The sequence below is a fragment of the Aedes albopictus genome, chromosome 1, assembly GCF_035046485.1.
Source record: "Aedes albopictus strain Foshan chromosome 1, AalbF5, whole genome shotgun sequence".
NCBI lineage: Eukaryota > Metazoa > Arthropoda > Insecta > Diptera > Culicidae > Aedes > Aedes albopictus.
Window position 1 is genome coordinate 140,546,804 of NC_085136.1, and position 19,551 is coordinate 140,566,354.

The window sequence follows — 19,551 nt, forward strand, 5'->3', positions numbered from 1 at the left end:
CTTCAACTTTTGAGTTCTTAGTCGCCAGCTATTATGTCCGGAAATATTTCCGGAATAAAAGAATATTCTACTTTTCTTCACTAGATGTAGTTTATTAGAAAGCCAATCTTGGAATTTATCAAGCCGGCTTCATCTATGGCCGGCTGACAACGGATCAGATCTTAACCGTTCAATGTAAATCCTCTAGATGTACCGTGAATATCAGATCCCTGTTCATCAATTTTAAGCCGGTTAAGGATACTATTGCTGCGCTGAGCAATGGAAAATAATGGACGAAGGCGGCTTTCCTGGGAAGGCAGTTCAAAGCAACTATGATAACTGCGTAAGTACTACGGATGAACTATCCAGTTCAATCGGATCTCACCAGGAACTGCAGCAAGGTGACGGACCCTCGTGCCTTAGAGGCCGCACTAATTACATCACGCTTTTAAAGGGAAGAGGCTTTATCAGAACATAACGAACCATACAAAAAATGATAAGGTCCCATAGAAAACGTGTGGCATAGGGGGGAAGGGGTTTTGTTTGTGTTTCACCCTGGATGGTGTAATACATCGAGTCTAGGAAGTAACACTCCGAAAGACGGGCATATCTGCGAGGTAGTGGAGGAGTTTGTCTACCTTGGATCCTTAATGACAGCTAGGGTATTGCACCATTTGGGCAGGTGTACCTATTTTGGGCACTTGCCCTTATAACTAAGTGAATTTCAAACCGATTGATTTGAATTTTCGTATGGAGTTCAATACTGTACGTGTCTAACTCTATACAAATATTCAAACCAATCGGTTTAAAATTACGTGGGCCCATATAGCCGAGGCGGTAAACGCACGGGTATTCAGCATGACCATGCTGAGGGTGACGGGTTCGATTCCCGGTCGGTCCAGGATCTTTTCGTAAAGGAAATTTCCTTGACTTCCATGCACACTTAATTTTGATTACCGAGTTCGGTAATTTTTTGACGAGATTAAAACTGCTGAGCACCGAACTCGTTCAGCAAAAATGCATTGTTTACGTTTTCCATACGATTTTGACAGTTGTTTTACTGAGCCTCAGTAAAATCGATTACCGAAACTACCGAGATCGTACTGCTGTTATAATCTCGTCAAAAAAGTACCGAACAGGCAATTCAGAAATAAGTGTGTGGGCATAAAGTATCTTCGTGCCTGCCACACGATATACACATGCAAAATGGTCATTGGCAGAGGAAGCTCTCAGTTAATAACTGTGGAAGTGCTCATAGAACACTAAGCTGAGAAGCAGGCTTTGTCCCAGTGAGGACGTTACGCCAAGAAGAAGAAGAAGAAGGGCAACTGCCCAAAATAGGTACACCTGCTCAAATGGTACAAGACCCTATTTATCTACTCATTTATTTGTATTTTGAACTAATAATTTGGGAGAGAAAAAAACCTACATTTATGCTTATTGTTTTCAAATGAAACTAAACACGAGATATGATTCCCTTATTGACCCCATAGGTCATCGGAGACATCTTTAGTACAAGGGCAACATACTACTGTTTATATTTTCTGAATCTCTCGATGGATTGGTCCGAATCCGTCCTAACAAAATATGATTACTCGAAATAATCACCACGGAAGATTTTCAATTGTTTTTATCGCTCTTAATTGCACCAATACTTGAAAATCTGTAAAATGTTTGTTATGTCACCGTACTGCAGACGATTTTTACGATCTGATTGAAGTCATGCCTTGACTTCAGAGAACCGTAGAATGACCACAATGAGAGTTATTTGCACACGAAAAACAGCGATTAGCTCCAGAAACCAATACTACACCGAGCAGGAGTAAGTAAATTCCTCGAATAGATTCCTGAGTACCCAGGATGGCCTGGTTTAAGTCAGGCCTTGAGTTTATTGAGCTGTAGATAAACTGTGACAGTTCATGAACAGCTGACTTCAAGCATTTTATCCCCGGTTCTCAGGATTCTAGTCGAGAAATGTACTTACTCCTTTTAGATGTAGTATTGATTTTTAGAGCTAACTGTTGTTTACGCGTGAAAATAACTCTCATTGTTGTCCAGCAACTTCAACTATCATTAGGCAACGGAATATGAAAACTCCCATTGAAATACTTCGTTGAGAGGAAAGTTATGGTGGTGTAAATCGTACTTGGCCTTATTTTTACCAGATTTGACCCAGTGACCCACTGGCCTTCCTCCGTCCAGAAGTCCAAGAAAAATTTGACTCCGTATTTTTCTAAAACTAGAGTGTTGTGCGAGTTTGTATTCCAAATTTGGTCAACTTCTGTTGAGAAATGGGCTGTTGCAAATGTAATGATTCGAAATCAATTTTTAAAATACTGACAGCTGATAACAATGTGAGCCATGAAGTACGAAGACAAGGTGGAAGTCGTGCCTACTACCACCTAATAAGACCTGCGGTCTTCTACGGACACGAGATATGGCCCATGCCCGAGAAGGACCTGCAAGCACTTGGAGAGAAGGATGAACAACAAGTTCGCTGCATTCTACGACAAACGCAGCATCCAGAAGAAGGCGAAAGCGGTATATGGTGCGGGTATGGGGCTAGAGGGCATGTTACAAGAATTCCGAACAACCTTGCGATGTCCAACGAGGCCACTTGTTTGCTTCATAAGCGAATGGTCATGGTTCGATTTCCAGCCTTGGCACTTGCTAATTTTCGACAGTTGCTCTTCGCATGATAAATCGCCCTTCAGACTGGAAAAGAAACAACAGCCACACATAAACAACAATGTGCACATCATTCTGCCATGAACAGAGTGAAAAAGTGAGTTGTGCTGCTTTCACTTTTTGACTCTGTTCATGGCAGAATGATGAGCACATTGTTGTTAATGTGTGGCTGTTGTTTCTTTTCCAGTTTGAAGGGCGTCTGAACCTGTTCGATATAGTAGAAGAGAATACATTTAGGCGCTCTGTGGAGTGAACCTGGTGTGATGGAGGAAACACATAACTATCACGCCGACGATTTTTGATCGAATCCCACTCCCAAAAAACTCACCAAATGTATGTTCATCCTTCGGGAGAAGTAAAGCGTTGGTCCCGAGATGAACTAGCTCCGAGTTGAAAATCTCGATATTGAACATAAAATATATCTAAGACGGCTAATCACCATATTGCTACACTGCCGTTCTTCGTGTTGTCCCATGTTCTATTCACACAATTCAGGTTGCACTTGGATGTCTGTTCTCTGTGCCTAGATTGCGGTACAAATGTAACATAATAATAACACGATAAGCACTCTTAAATTGCATCAGACCACATCCTTTGGGAGCAATTTAACTTGATTGCCACGAACCAGTTTCACTATGGTAATGTATGTTTAACTTTCCAAAAATCCCTTTCATTCACTTTTCCAACTTATGTTGCATCTGATTGAGTGGTTTGGTATGCAGTTTTTTTTTGCATGTATGTAACTGCATTCAATCACTCGATACTGATTGGTTACACCTACCGCATACCCAGCCCGAAGCACTCTGGGAAATGGAAGCCAACGAATGCAGTATATCAACCACCCAACTCGGTTGTGGCAAAGCAGATTGATTATGACCTATTAATTATGGAATATGACCTGTACGGGTGTGGATGGCTATTTACAACAACACTTGCACTGGATGTTTGTAAATATTCGTTACAACCCGGAATGGTGATTTTTGAGTCACGGGTTCGTATACATGAGCAGTTAGACAGTCTGATATAAAATAATTTGATACAACACAGATCGGTGGACAAAACGCTTTTGAATAAAAGTTTACTAGTATTGCTATTGGTTAATATGGAGTTTTAACAAGTAGACTCAAGAGATGTGACGTCCGTTTATCTCTGGTTTACCATGGTGCTGAAACGTGTGGGTGAATAGATTGTCAATTTGTCATCCCGTTTTGGTACATTTTTTTCTGCATGGTCGAGTATGATACCATATTGAACGGACCGCAGCCTCACGACTGCTGCTGCTGTCGGTTGATTGAGAGTGGTTAAAGTTTAGTAGAGTGATAGATGGTAAGCACGGTAGATTTACGATTCACTGTGGTTTTACTAGTGCGACTTAACAGAGTGGTTGCCCATGATAAGTGGTTAGAGTGAGTCAATCAAGTAATTATTATTCTGCAGAAATTCATAAAGGGATTCTTATTTGCTCACTTTAATCATTAACCCAGCGTCTTGTTTGTCATAAAGAGTGCCACAATTTAAAAATATTATGGAAAGAGCTCACCACTTCGAACTTATTGACAGATCATTGTCGATTATTTATAAAAAATCCTGTTTTGGCATCATATCAAACAATTGAAACAGCTCACGTGTATGAAGCTTTCTTCATACATTCATCATTCATCTATTTTCATCCAAATTCCATCATATTTACAAATTCATAGCGTAAAACCTATTGATAACGACACTTGATCAACTCATTTTTTTTCTTCTCTTTTTTCCCCTTTACAGTTCTTTCAAGTTACTGCTGCAAGTTCTCAATAGTATGTCATCACCGCCGGCAATGCCCATCTACAACCGCTACCCGGCATTGAATGGCTACCCTCAGATGAACGGTGTCGACCCAGGTGAACCAATCGATTGTAGAAAACTGCAATCGCACCGCAGGTATGTCCAGCGTGGTTTCCACAGGAAGAAAGTTAAGGCGAAAAAACGCCACCCGTAACAAAACTAATGATTCTAACAACATCCGTCACGTTCTGTCGAGATCGTGTCCTGTACATTTACCATGCGAGCTTGAATCAAGGGAAACACACATATGTATAAACAAATGAAATGATAAATCTTGCAATGATTTTACCTTATGTAATATTAACAATCAGCAAACGCCAGCCGTCTAACAGAGGAGAGAAATCAAAACCAACCTGCAAACATTTGATATCCTGTAAAAAGAAACGAAAAGCAGTACTAATAGGCAAATACGATAATAATCAATGATAATAACGTCAAACGTAGCAGCAATTCAGGTTAACCGTTTTATCAAAAAATATATTTAAATACATATAAAAAAGTAGCAAAGTGAGAAATAAAAGACATATCTTAACCCGTTCATCCTGGAAATAGTATACAATGCGAGGTATACGCGCGAGAACTGTAAAAAGTTGTAAACAATCGAGCTGACAAATATTGCTTATCATTTCGAAGTATATTCCTGAAACAGACTAACTGTAAGTGCACAGAAAACATTTTTCCTCTTCGGTAGTGATTCGCCAAACAAAACGCGGTAGTCAAACGCTTTGCTTCCCGTAGTCATATTCGCAAGTTAATCATTAAAAGAAAAAAGTTAACCCAACCAATGCAAAAACCATTAACAAGAAATGTAAATGATCAGTAGAGTTTCCGAGTACAAAACGAACTTAGCTAAACCAAATCAAGGAATGAAATGCGAACTAACAGTGAATCATATAGCATCATTTAGCCCGATTTATTAACAATATGCCCTAGGATCGTAATTTGTAAATTAAACCAAACTATTTAACCTGTTCCACAACAAACCTTAAAAACTAAACACCCTAAACTCCCCGCGTACAATTGATCGATTCAACCAACTAAACCAACCCACCGACGACCACCGTAACTATGTGATGCTTCCCTTGCAACGAACAACAAACGAATACTGGCAACGCTTCTGCACTCGTCGCTTCCCTGCTGTCATCAACCTACTATACCGTCACCGAGCATCCGAAACGCTGCCGGCCGGCTTAGCCGGAACACAAGATGGCGGCCGTGCCGGTTCAGCAAACAGCAACCCAACCGCAAAGCGTTGTCCAGGAAAGCTGGGTGCTCTGCCACTCCAGTCAACGGGGGATTCACAGCGTTCGCCACCAGCAATCGCTGCTGGTAAGTACTGTAGTACTTTGGTACAGTTTTTTTATTCGAGACGACGACGACACCTGGAAACCTGGGTGAGAGTGCGATTCTGTAGGCAAATGGTGGTCTCCGCGTGGCGGAAGCTACGAAACACTTGAACTGTGAATTGGATAAGCCGACGGCTGTGAAGCTGTAACAAACAAGAACAAGTTTAAGCAAATGAATGATAAGCAACGACTAAGAAATGTGCACAATCAGCTAACGCAAAGTTTATATAAAGATTGTGAACGGTTTGATTTTGGATGAACAACTTTTATTCTGATATTGAAGCAACTAGAGCGCCAGCATTCCTTCTGGGGCCAGTATGCGTAGAAACATCGTGGAAGGGAATAGTAAAGTAACATTAAATAGAATGAACACTTGCACAAGTCCTGGATGGAGTTGCAAAAATGAGTTCATCCAATTGGGTTTTTAAATTAAGAAAAATTCAATGATTTTTTATTTTTAAACGAAAGAGCATCTTTTTCTGAGCCGCTATGATTTTTTTCAGATTTTTAGAACTTTATTTTGGTATCTAAAATCAATTTCAAAGAAATTTTTTGAAATCACCTTCTGACAGCTGGGCAACTGCTTGACAGCTCAGCTCAGTACAAAATGCGACGAGGGGTGATCCGACAAATCGCTCCCATACAAATTTAAAATTGATTTTTATACAGGTTCCCGGGCACCAAAATTGATGAAAATTTGGATTTCGGCTCAGTTTGGCATGCAGATTCAGAATATGGAATTATCTCAACACCATTAAAGAAGCCAATTTCATTGAAGAGGAATCTTACCGTACATACGCTATTTGTTTACTTTTCGTGCAGAACAATAGACTCACAGGAACTTCCCACCGGGAAGGAATCCTCCGAATTCAGCCGTAATGCTCACACTGTTCACTTTTTGCGCCGAAAAACTAACTCCCGACAAGGAATCTTCCAAATTAAGCCGTGCATACGCTTACTGTTTACTTATTGCAACGGGAATCACACTCCCAGTAGAGAATCTTTCGAATATAGCCGCATACATGGGTACTGTTTACTTTTTGTACTGAACAACAACTCCTGGTCTGGAAGATGCACAAGCGCACAATTGTTTACCTTTTTGCGTCGAACATCATACTCCCGACCTTGGATCTCCTGACAAGTCTGCTGAGCCTAACTGTGTACATCCACACTGTTTACTTTTTCGCGCTGAACAACAAACTTCCGACAAAGAATCTTCTAAATCTATCCACTCACATGCTCACTGTTTACTTTTTACGTCGAACAACAAATTCCCGACCTGAAAGCCTTCGAATGGTCCACTGTACGAATTTATTCTGGCCTGCTTACTCTCACACGAAATTTGACGTTTGAGAGGTGTCGACACCGCTCAAACGTCAAATTTCGTGTGAGAGTAAGCAGGCCAGAATAAATTCGTGCAGTGGACCATGTATTTGCTTAAGCAAGCGCACAATGGTCCACTGCACGAATTTATGCTGGCCTGCTTACTCTAACACGAAATTTGACGTTTGAGAGGTGTTGGCACCGCTCAAACGTCAAATTTTCGGTGAGAGTAAGCAGGCCAGCATACATTCGTGCAGTGGACCATTGTTTACTTTTTGCGTCGAAGAACAAACTCCTGGCCTGGAAGCTCACGAATTTAGCTGCGTAAGAGCTCACTGTTTGCGTTTTGTTTCAAACAACAAACTTCCAGCAAGGAATCTTCCAAATTAAGCCGCTTTTACTTACACTCTCAGTTTACTTGCAACGGAAGGTACACTCCCGGTAGGGAATCTTCTGAATCCAGCCGTGTACAAGTCTACTGTGTAATTTTTCGTGCTGAATTTGACACGGAATCTTCTAAATTTAGCCGCTCACACGCTCATTGCTTACTTTTTGCGTCGAACAACGGATTCCCGGCAAAGAATCTTCCAAAATCTAGCCGCGCATACCAGCACTGTTAACTTTTTATAGGAACAACGAAGTCCCTGCAAAGAATTTTCTAAATCTTGCAGGACACATGGTTACTGCTGACTGTCCAACTACGCACTGTTTATTTTTTTTTGAACCTGTCAACAAATTTCCCCCAAAGAATCTTCCGTATTTAGGCCAAGCATACGCAAACTGTTAACTTTTTGAGCTAAACAACAAATTGCCGGCAGCACACTTAAATTCAGAAATTGATCTCGGTAAACGGTTTGCCGAGAATCCAACAGCTGATATCTCGGTAAAATATTGACTGATTCTCGGTAAATTTTTTACCGAGATTTCGGTAAATCATTACCGAGTCTCGGTGAACTTTGCCGAGATCTTGGTAAAAAGTTGTATTACCGAGATATCGGCAAAGTTTTAACAACATCTTGGTAAAACTTTTACCGAGAATCAGTGAAAATATTTACCGGATTCTCGGCTGTTGGATTCTCGGCAATCCGTTTGTTGAGGTCGGCGATTTAATTTAAGTGTGAAGGAATCTTTCGCATTTAGCCTCAAACTTTTGACTTTTTGCGCTGGACAACAAACTTCCGACTAGGAAACTGCATAATCTAGACAGACGCTGTCCATAAACTACGTAGACTTTTGAAGCCATCTCAGACCCCCTCCCCCTCGTAGACTTTGTCCATACAAGTTTTCAAAATTTGTATGAAGCGTAGACTTTGGTATTAATCTCCTCTGCCCCTCTGAGTGTCTACGTAGTTTATGGACAGGCCCGAAAATCAAACTCCAGGCAAAGAATCTTTCAAATCTAGCTGCATTGAGCGTACATGTTATTTTGGTGCTTATTCCTAGGCAAGAAATCTTACATCGTGGAAAAGAAAAATCTCTGCACATACTAAAAACTTGTTCATATGCTACGTCGACCATATACCTTTCGGAAATTCTTTAGGAGTTCTTCCGAAAATACTTCAGAAGTTCCTTCCGGAAATCCTCTAGAAGCTTCCATCTGGAAATTCTCCAGGAATTTCTTCCGGAAATCTTCCAAGAATTCCTCCTGGAAAAGCTCCAGGAATTCCTTCCGGAAATCCTCCAGCAGTTTCTTCCGGGAATCTTCCAGGAGCTGCTTCCGGAAAGTTCTTCAGGAGTTCCTTCCGGAAATCCTCCAGGAGTTCCTTCCGGAAATCCTCTAGGAGTTCCTTCGGGAAATCTCTGGAAATCTTCTTAGAGTTCCTTCTAGAAATCTCCAGGAGTTCCTTATAGAAACCCTGGGACTATCTTCTGGCCACTTGCCGCACTTTCTTATGGGAGTCTGTCATAGTTTTCCACTGGGAATTCCACAGCAGCATTCTAGAAATATTTCATGAGTCACTCAGTAATCTTGCGATTCCTGCAGGAGTTTTTTTGGATTCCATTGATAGACCTTTCCATGATTGTTATATACACACTAAGAAATTCTGAAATTTGCACGAAACGGAATCACCAAAGAATGTAAACGTTTTCAAGACTGAATCACAAATTGGACTCAATGTAAGTGCTGGTTGGTTGCGTTAGATGTCAACAAATCCGTTTCACAAGAAACGTAGAGTCAGTATCGCGTTCAACGGCCACCTTCTAACTCGGTGAAATAGCCGAGAGGTAAGAGATGTGGCTCGCGATCAGCAGATCCGATGTTCGAATCCATGCATGACAATATTTTACTTTTCAATGTTTTATCTGGCAAATCGGTTCTAGCGATTGCTATACGCCAAGAAAAAATAAGTTTTATTTTGGGGTGTCTTGAAAGACGTAAGTTCACATGTTTCAACCTCTAATTTGTGTCTTTGAAGATGCTCGTATATGTCAGGTTCAGGACACTTAAAATTACATGATATTTTCTAGGTGTGTAAATTCCTTCTGGAATTCACCCAAAAGTTCGTTCTTGGATTCCTCCAAGAGCTTTCGATGAAATGTCTTTAGAATTTTATTTCGAATTCTCTAAGACTTTCTGTTGGATATCTTTACCAAGTTTGTTTTTTTCCTAGGAATCCTCAGTGTCTATTTTTGAAACCCTACAGATGTTTTTAATACTTTCTACTGGAGCTCTTTCTGGAAATTTAACAATTCTTTCAGAAAATATCCAATAGTTGTTTTTGAAAGGAATTATTTACTTCTAGGAACTTTTCAGGACTTTCTACCGTGAAACTTCTAGGACTACATTCTCGTACTCTTACCACCGATGTAACATTTTAAGGTAAAATATGCTTGAGTGAGTAGGTTCATCGAACCACCATAAAACCAAAATAAATTTATTGAGGTTTTCAAAACATTCCTAATACAAATTGGATTTGAAACTGTTGCTTGTGAAGATTTTTGCCAAGAAATCATACAGGAATTCTTTCCGAAAATCTTCCAGGAGTTCTTTCTGGGAATCCTCTAGGAGCTCATTCTAGGAACCCTCCAAAAGAGCCTTCTAGGATTTGCGGGGAAGTTTTATTTGGTGTTCCTCCAGGACTTCTTCTTAGGATTCCTATAGGAGCTTCATAAGTTCGTTCAAGCGTGCAACAGGAAGTTGCCATGTTGTTTTTCTAGCAACCGGTCGGTCTGACACCAGTTTTTGAACCAAAAAGCCGAAACGTTCGTGTCTTGTCTTTCAACAACACAGTGACGATGCTGCTGCTGCTGCTGCTGTGACAGGTGTCTTTTATTTTCGATTGCATTTCAGGTGCATTCCTATCTAAATACTACCATCTGTTATACAGTAGTGAAAGGTCGGAGCTCCTCGCCCGAGTAGCTTTCGGAAATTAAAGGAAAATTAAGCTACAAACTTAATGTATGCATTTTGAGGAACAGGGTGCGTCATTCAAAAAGGGCAAACGGTTTATTAGAAGTGACTAAAAAAATAACTAGGAACAACTTTTTTGCAGTCCAATAAGGGTGTGACGGTCGCCATGTGGTGTTTTGTCACAGCCGTTATGATGTTTGAGTTATGATTCAAATGCAATTCAAGCTTTTATATAAAACTAGCTGTCCCGGCAAACGTCGCACTGCCTGCCTACTGTGTTTTTTCTTACATACTGCTCCATAGGGATGTCTCCCGCAAAGTCATCTGTATAGGAGCCTCCCTTTCCAGTGATTGTTAGAGTCTCACACTATGCTAAGAACCTTCCCCGGTCCCAAAAAATCTCTGCATACAAAATATCAAGCCGATCGATTCAGTGGTTTCCGAATCCACTTATCCTTTTTTTTACCAATGCATACTGTAAATGCACCGCGAACAGTTCGGTGCTGCATTCCCTACGGTGGGAGGAGTTTCCTGTGAAGGTTCACCCTTCTCCAATCAGGCAGCTATCGGCGGCGGTGCAAGGCATCCGCCAAGCACAAGGCTGGCTGGCTGACTGGAAACTGTCAGCGCTTATGAAACCCATAGCCGTCTCTTCTACCGTCTGAAGTGCTTAGAACTGCAACACGTCACAGAATGGAATCCGACCCGTTCGCGTGGTAGGGCAATCAACAGTCAGTTTACCGGGGGGTGTATCAGCGTTTCACCACCATTGCTAGGTTCGTTGATTTTTGTCTGCCGTCATCGCTTGGCGAAAGTACATGCACATATCGGAGGGTATGCTATGCGAGAAGAGAACAATGTTAAGTATTTTCAAGGAACACAGTTTATGGACGCTCCCGATCTGAGGTGGGAAAGGAAGTATCGAACACCGTCAAGATAAAGACAGTGTCTTCCGGGCTTAGGCGTCTAAGTTGTTAACACTGGGTTGAATGAGTTGTAGATTATTGTTTATTTGGAGGCGATACAGTTTGCTATGTGATCACGATTTTTATTTCAATGGTTTTGTTCTAAAAACAGTTGCTTTAAAATAAACTTTATATGGTGGCATGAACCAAATACAGTCAGGTCTTTTTTACGCGTTTTTTTACGTCGTTTTATTTTTGCATGATTCGTCGAGAAATGGTGAGACTATTTTTTCGCGTTTTTTTTTAATTTTGAACTGAGTTATTTTTACGCGGTACGGGGGATACGTAAAAATAACCCGACTGTAGCTCGTATTATGATTTATTTCTATCTTCAAGATTCAATATAGAAATTCATTTTCTGCTTTTTGTGGAATCCTTTCTTTCACACGTTCGCTTTGTATGCGAATGGTCCTGTGGTCATTTCCTATCCATGTCATCAAGCCATGTCAAGCCGACATAAATCCTCTGAGGACATGCTCTGGGTCACATATTTTTTTTACTTCAGCTCATTTGACAAGAATTATTTCATACATTTACTTTAGAAGCATAATATGTATAGCATTTTTTTTTAATTTCCTTTTATTTCCTTTTTGTATTGGTAGGTTTTCAAAAAAAAAATCTTCAAGAAAATTATGCTCAGGTTTCTCAAAGATTGCTCTTGGAATTTCTCCATGAAATTCTTTCAGAATTCTTCGCAAGACTGCTTCCACATTTCCTCTAGAATTTTTTTTTTCGAAATTTATCTTGCAATGCCTCCTAAAGAATTTTCCCCGTTATTTCTTCAGGGAGTTTTCCCGGAGTTAAGCCTGATTTTTTTTCAGAACTTTTTCTGAAATAACTCCATGAGTTTCTGCCTGAACTGAACCAAGGAGTTCTCTTAAGGTTTCTCCTGGATTCTGTGAGAGCTTTCTGCAGGGGTTTCTACAGTTGTTTTTCCTACAGTTCTTACAAAATACCCCAGAACTTTTTCATCATAGAAGTATTTCCAAAAACTCGGTCAAGCTTTTTACTCTAAAATTCCACAAGAAATTGTTCTTTTAATCAGGCCAGTGCACAAAGGAGGGGTTTTGGGGGTTAAACCCTTTCCATTGCCGATGTTTCATACACTAGGCGCCCCTCCGCCCTTTGCCAATTACTGGAATTACTCCTTGAATATTTTCCCGGGTTTCTTCGCAAGCCTTTTTTTTTTCTTCATTTTCTGCAGAATTACCTACCGTAGTTTGTCTTAGAATTTCATCTCTAGTAATTTCATCCGATCTCCTTCTAGGATTTTTTTTCAAGATTCTTCCCGTAATTCTTCCTCGCATTTTTATATCGATTCTTCCAGAAATACTTTTATTCAAATGCCTTGCGAAAGTTCTTCCGAAGTTACTTTTCGGGATCACTCTCAGGCATTCTTTCGGAACTGCTCTTGTTTCTCCCAGGAGGAGTTAACAATGAGCGTCTCTTGGGATTTCTCCTTGGTTTTCTGGAAAATTTCTTTTTGTGTTCGACACGGAACTTTTACAATAGTTTCTCTCGGGACTGTTTCTCTTAAATTTTCCCAATGGTTTTTCCAGGAGTTCCACCAAGGAGTCTTGCTGAGATTTTTCCAGAAATTCCTCTTGGATGTTTTAATATATATTTTTTAAGATTCCTTATTATTCTAAAGATTCCTCCAGAATTTCTCCTTTATTACCTCCTGAATTTCTTGTTGAAATTAATATTGGGATTTGTCATAAATTTTCCAATTTAATCCCTTCAAAGAACCAGAGTTTTCTAGAATCATTTTCTCCATGTTTTTTTTCGTCATTCGTTAAGGTTTTGTCCTTCAAAACCACTTTTACAAATTTAGGTCAAAATACTCCACCGGATCTTCCAGCAATTAAACACAAGGACTGCTTGTTATTTCTCCTGGAAATCCCTGTGAATTTTTCATGAGTACCTGCCGAGATTTCTCTTGAGTACCTCACATGATTTCTCCCGGGGTTCTGATCATTCGGGGTAATCTCCTAAAACCTCTGAAACAACTCCCTCAAGAATACTATCTGAATTGTTTGCCAGAATATCTCTCGGAAGTTTTTCCGAAGTTCCGTCTGGGGATTCTCCCAGATGTTCTTCAAGAATAACTTCCGAAAGCTAATCATTTGTTGTTTTCCCTGAATTTCCAGAACAAAATTTCTCAATGTGTTCTTGATGGGATTTCTTTTGGAGGTTTCTCCTGAGATTGTTTCTCATAAATTCTCCCGGGGGGTTCTTTCCATTTCCAAGAATCCGAGGATGCTTTCAAGTTTTCATCCACAGATTCCTTCGAGATTTTTTTCTTGAATTTGTTATTAGTTTTCTCGCAAGATTCCCTTCGGGTTTTCTCAAGTGATTACTTTCGAAATTTCTCTCAGAATTGCAACTTAAACATTTTAAGGAAATTTGTTTTCTGAATACACTGGAATGATCGTTTTATCACAGCTTGATAAACACGCAATGTGGTGATTTTTCCACCAGGTGAAGGTAGGTGATAGTGGTCAAATCATCTATGCGCAGTTCCTTCCGACGTTTCCCCCATTAGATTCTCTCGGAATTTCTCTTGGGAGTTTTGTAAGGCAACTTACCTAGAGGTTGTTCAAGATTTTTCTTAGAGTTCCTGTCGGGATTTCTCCCACAAGCAGGCTTGTCCGCACTGAGCGCATGAAAATTCTGCTCTTTTGATTTACACCACCAACACCATCATATTTATGCAATCTTCCTATTTTACCTGATAGAAGGATGTTTTAATATCCTAAATGTCATTTCGAACTGTCAAAAAATCGCACCGCAGTGCCACACCGTGCGTGCAAAGAGAATTTTACCCGAGTGCGGCACTGTGGTGCGATTTTTTGACAGTTCGAAATGACATTTAGGATATTCAAACATCCTTCTATCAGGTAAAATAGGAAGATTGCATAAATATGATGGTGTTGGTGATGTAAATCAAAAGAGAAGAATTTTCACGCGCTCAGTGCGGACAAGCCTGCCACAAGTAGTTTGACTCGGAACTGTTTTTCAGAAAATTTTGGAATTTCTTCAGCAGTACCCCCGAGGTTGTCACAGTTGTTTTTCCTGAAATTTCTCATAGAAGTGGAGAGGTTTTCCGGTTTTTTTCGACATTTCTTATGATCTCCAGGTGAAGATTTTTACAGTTGTGACCTCACGATTTCCCCGCCATTCTTCATAAAAAATCTCGTGAAACGGATACCCAGAGTTCCTCATGGATTATTTTGCGGGATCATTCCCGAAGCTTCTTCCGGGATTTGTTTTTCAGATTGCCTCTGAAATTCTCTCAAAAATTATACTAGGATCTGTAAAACAGATCCTTTATACATTCCTCCACTTTTGTCCCAGGATTTCCACTCTGCATTTCTAAATGAGTTCTTTTTTAAATTTCTTCCACTTTTTTTTAGAAATTTCAACTGTACTTCCTGTTCCTCTTGGTACCACTCACGGAGTCACATCTTTTTGTCGGAGTTTTCCCGGCATTTTTACAGAAGTTTCTCATTTCCTGTGTTACCAGCAGTAACATTTGATTCAATTTACCATATCGAGCGCGGGAAAATAGGGAACAATATTTGTATTATTTAGTTCGAAACAACGGTGTGTTTAAATACGGCGTTCGGTGGGTTGACATTCACAACGCAGAACAGGTGGATGAGCGACTATGATGACAGCGATTGCTAATATGAGTACCGCGCGTGGGCGGAAACAGGTAAACGCGTGGTGACCATGAGTGGGTGAGTGAGTGGGTGTCCGTATGAAGACGGGGAAGATACGGACGCGAGCGAGAGAAGGCAGTTAGTGTGAGGCAGTTGAACGAAAGACACGTTTTGCGACCAACCAATAAGTGGCTAGTTTGCCAGTCAAAGTTTTTTTTTCTGATCGTGACACCGACGATTAGAGAGTCGCCTCGGAGTTCCTACTCTCGCTTTTCCTGGACTTCGGAGAAACCGTAGGCGATCAAGCTCTCAACGAAGCCACAGAAGTTGTGCCGGCCATTCCGCTGTTACCAAGTGCGGCCACTTCACCAACAGACGGCCCAGACTGCCATCGAGTGGGCCGCACTCCCGGCCTTCGGAACCATCTCGTCGAGCGCCTGCGGCGCGCTTGCTCACGAAGCCTTTTGAACGCGGACATTTTCCGTGACAGCCTCAGCCAGTACCCTTCCGTGCCGTCTGGTGATCCCAAACCCTCGGCGTGCCGTCTGGTGATCCCAAACAGATTTTCCGCCATCCCGGCCGGTATTGTGGTCGATCTCGAGCTCCCTGGGTCGTTTTAGGAGCGGGCCATCACTGCCGTTGCCGTTTGCATCCGTCGCTCGTACCACGTGTCACCGAGTTCTACAGCAAACGCTCCCGATCACCGCAAGTATCTCCAGTAACCGCTTCGCTCACCCTCAGCGGCCGAAGAAGGGGTTTTCTGCCATTCCTGTAGGAGTTGCCGGCACCCCGGCTGGACTTGGGGCCGATTTCGGGATCCCGAAGCCCGGATCCCTTGCGACCGAACCCTTCCGTCGCCACCCTGCTCCCGCCAACTGAACCCTGCGCCGCCATCAAACCCACCGAACAATCCTTTCGGCATTGACGTAAGTTCTTTAATATATTTGTACCCACATTAAAGTTGTTAGTTCAGGTTCCTCGCGCCCGAAAACCTCCCCACGCCAGACGCCCTGAGACCTGGGACTAAAAGAGGTTTTGGATACCCACCCCGTAGACGGCCGCGGCTTAGACCAGCTGTCTGGGGCTTAAGCCGGTACTCTTCCAGAACCGAGCAGTCCCAGGGCCTAAAATTTGAGTCTTATACTGGCGCCCAACGTGAATATCCTAGTAGAGGATCTCAGGAGGGAAAATATATCCTCGGATATACTTTCCTTTTGTGCGTTGGGGGAGTTTTCAAGTAATTTTCAATTTCTTAAAAATAAATCCTCTCTGGTCGCATCGTTCAGCTGAAATCAGTGACAAATTCAATTAGTTTCGCGGTGGTTAAAGTGCGCCACGTGGCAAAACCGATTAGTCTTTACTCTTTAACACGAGTGATAAAACAAATAGCTCATTTCCAATTGTCAGAAAATCATCACAGATAGCGTAGAATAGTTACGGGTAAGTTCGCGATTTGAAAAAGCCCGTAAAATTCTTTATTTTGTACAGCGAAAACACTTCACGTTCCACGTTTCTTAGGCATTTCATTAACAATGCCACGGTTGTCGGTTTCGGGTCCTGATTTCGGGACGCTCTACCGCAGCATGCGTGTAGACCACCTCGAGCCCGGTGAGCTCGATTACGAGCTACTTTTGCGAAATGTTGTAGTCGGCGACGACGAATCGCGTGTGAAGCGTAGGCGTAGACTGCGCCAGATTATGAAAGAAGAGAATGATGGACATGAGTTTATCATTCACTACGATTTAGACCCAGAAATGGACCTTAACGCGTGTAAGTTAATTTTTTCTCAACTCCTTCGAAAACTGTCGTCAGAGCCGCGAACTCAGGTAGAGGATTGCCGGTCCCGTTTGTTGCATTTGGGCCACCGCCTGGCGATTATTAAGAACCATGCAGTGGGTGAATTAAAATCCAGAAGCAGTGAGGAATTTGCGAAGGTGTTGAATTTGTTTTCGGAATACTTTTGGTCAGAACAAGAATTTTTCATGACGGGTGGAGAAGCGGGCTCAGAATCGGATGTTTTGTTAGATGAAGCGGCAGGAGGCGAGAATGTGCCAGCGCCAGCGTCGGCAACCGTGACTACGGCTACCGGGACTATACCGAAGAAACCGGACTCGTCACAATTCGTCTCAAAAACAGACTTTAACCAAGCGATGACTGACATTGGCAGTCTCATAAAAGCGTTAGCTTCTCAGGTGAGTGGATTGAAGGAAGAGATGCGCAAACAGCGCCCTCCTCCTCCAGTTCCACCAAGGCCGTCTTCGGCGCAACTAAATTCTTCAAACCCTTTTCGCAGTGATGATGTGCGTCCTAACCAATCTGGACCGGCTTCATCACAAAGTCAAAGACCAGTTGATGGGAGACAATCACGCTGGACTACGATCCCCACTTCTTCGACCAGTGGCGGCATTTCATACCCTCCACCTGTGACTCAGGGAGGAAATGGGAATGAGTCGTTCATACGCCGGATTGATGAATTCACATTTAGTCCGTTCGCTGTGGGTAACCACAACCAATCTCCAAATCCTCAAAACAATTTGCCTCCACGTCAACCAGTCGGTCCGACAGCTTCTTTCGTGCCAGCTGTTGCTCCGCTACGCAAAATGACTCCCGTTTCACAGTGGAAGGTCAGAAAATACTCAGGAAATGACCATGGACTAGGACTCAACGAGTTCTTGTCCCACATTGAACAACTCGCGCTTTCTGAACACGCGACCGAATTGGACCTGTTTGATTCAGCGGTGCACCTTTTTGAAGGTGCCGCTCTTAGTTGGTATACTTCGTGTAGAAATCAACGCTTGTTACAGAATTGGCCACAACTGGTACAGGAACTGCAAAACGAGTTCAGACACCCTGATCTCGACTCGGTTTTACGTACCAAGATCTACCAAACGCGCCAGCAGAAGGGGGAATCGTTTCAGCAGTATTATCTGCAAGTGAACAAGCTGTTCCAAGCAATGAGTCACCCCCTGGCAGATTCCGAAAAGCTAGAGGTTCTAAAAACCAATTTGAGGTATGATTGTCGCAAGGCACTGGTGGGTAAGAATGTTACCACACTTAGGGAGCTGTTGACGATCGGTAAAGATCTGGACGCAACAGATTTTTCCGCCTTTACCAAAGTTTTCGGGCCTCCTAAGAGGGAAACCTGTGCAATTGACTACAACAGTCGAAACGCTACGGGTAGCAAGACTTTTGTCAATCAAAATCGACAAAGAAGTTCACCAGCACTCCCGAAAAACTCAAAGCCCGAATCTAACAATTCTAAACCCGATTCTAAACCGGGGCCAACTTCAAAGCGGAACCCATTCGAAAAGGCAGGGAAGTCAGAAGGGTCACCGCCTGACCCAAAACCGGGGCCTAGTAAACCGAGTGCTCTCCTAAAATTAATTTCCAACTACTCTCCACCCGAGGAAGGGCAATGTTTCAACTGTCGGGAGTATCACAACCTCTCCGAATGCCCAATCCCCAGAAGAGTGTTTTGCAATCGGTGTGCGTTAATTGGTTTCACGACCAACAATTGCCCATACTGTTTAAAAAACGGGCTGGGGAAGCCCTAAAGTCGCTGGGCCCCCACGTAGCGCGATCGGGAGGAGCTCCAGAAACGTGGTTACCTGATCTCTATCACCTGTACAATCAGAGATCAGATGACGAAGAAGAGGAAGACTGTAGCTTACCCCAAATCCATAAAATAACCCTGAACAGTATAACTGATGATAGACCCCATGCACAACTAAAGATTTTCGATATTTCAGTCAATGCGCTCCTCGATTGCGGTAGCAATCTTACGTTTATTAACGCAGCTGTTTTCCAAAAGTTAAAGAACATACAGTTGAAGGAACCAGCTCAGGCGGTAGAACTTCGAACTGCGGACGGTTCCTCGTTAGAAATACTTGGCGAGGTCCACCTCCCATTTTCTTTCAATGGTAAGACAAGAGTGTTGCCCACCTTAGTAGCGCCTCGTCTTACTAAAGACTGTATTTGCGGGATGGATTTTTGGAGGCTGTTTCGGATTTATCCAGCCATTTCCACGATTACGCGAAACGGGACCGAAGGGGAGCCCATTTCGACAACCACTCCGCAAAGTTTGAGTGAAGCACAGCAGCAGCGACTGGAAAAATTGAAGCTGCAGTTCAAAACACCGGCTTTGAACACGCTCGACACAACGCCTCTTTGCGAACATGAAATCGTCCTTAAAGAGGAAAGCAAACTTTGTAAACCGATTCGCCTCTACCCATACCCCATAGCTCCCAAAATTCAAATGAGTTTGTTTGAGGAGATTGATCGATTACTCGAAATCGGGATAATCGAAGAGTCCAACTCCGATTGGTCACTTAACATAGTACCAATCCGAAAAGCCTCAGGGGCTATTCGGCTTTGTCTCGACGCTCGCAAGCTCAACGAGAGGACCG

At 42.3% G+C, this 19,551-nt stretch overlaps 1 protein-coding gene across 9 annotated transcripts in view; it reads left to right on the top strand.

Annotated features, from left to right (window-relative positions):
- The window catches only part of LOC109422828 (sex determination protein fruitless), an 883,045-nt gene that overhangs the window by 272,669 nt on the left and 590,825 nt on the right, over nucleotides 1-19,551 (top strand). For 3 of the 9 annotated variants that reach the window (XM_062845500.1, XM_062845496.1, XM_062845499.1), the window contains exon 1: nucleotides 4,437-4,590. In XM_062845500.1, coding sequence (XP_062701484.1) covers nucleotides 4,469-4,590 — 122 coding nt within the window. In that variant the 5' untranslated portion in view covers nucleotides 4,437-4,468. Of the gene's footprint in view, nucleotides 1-4,434; nucleotides 4,591-4,640; nucleotides 5,824-19,551 lie in introns of those variants that run through there. The other 6 variants (XM_062845497.1, XM_062845498.1, XM_062845501.1 and 3 more) reach the window with 5 other exon arrangements.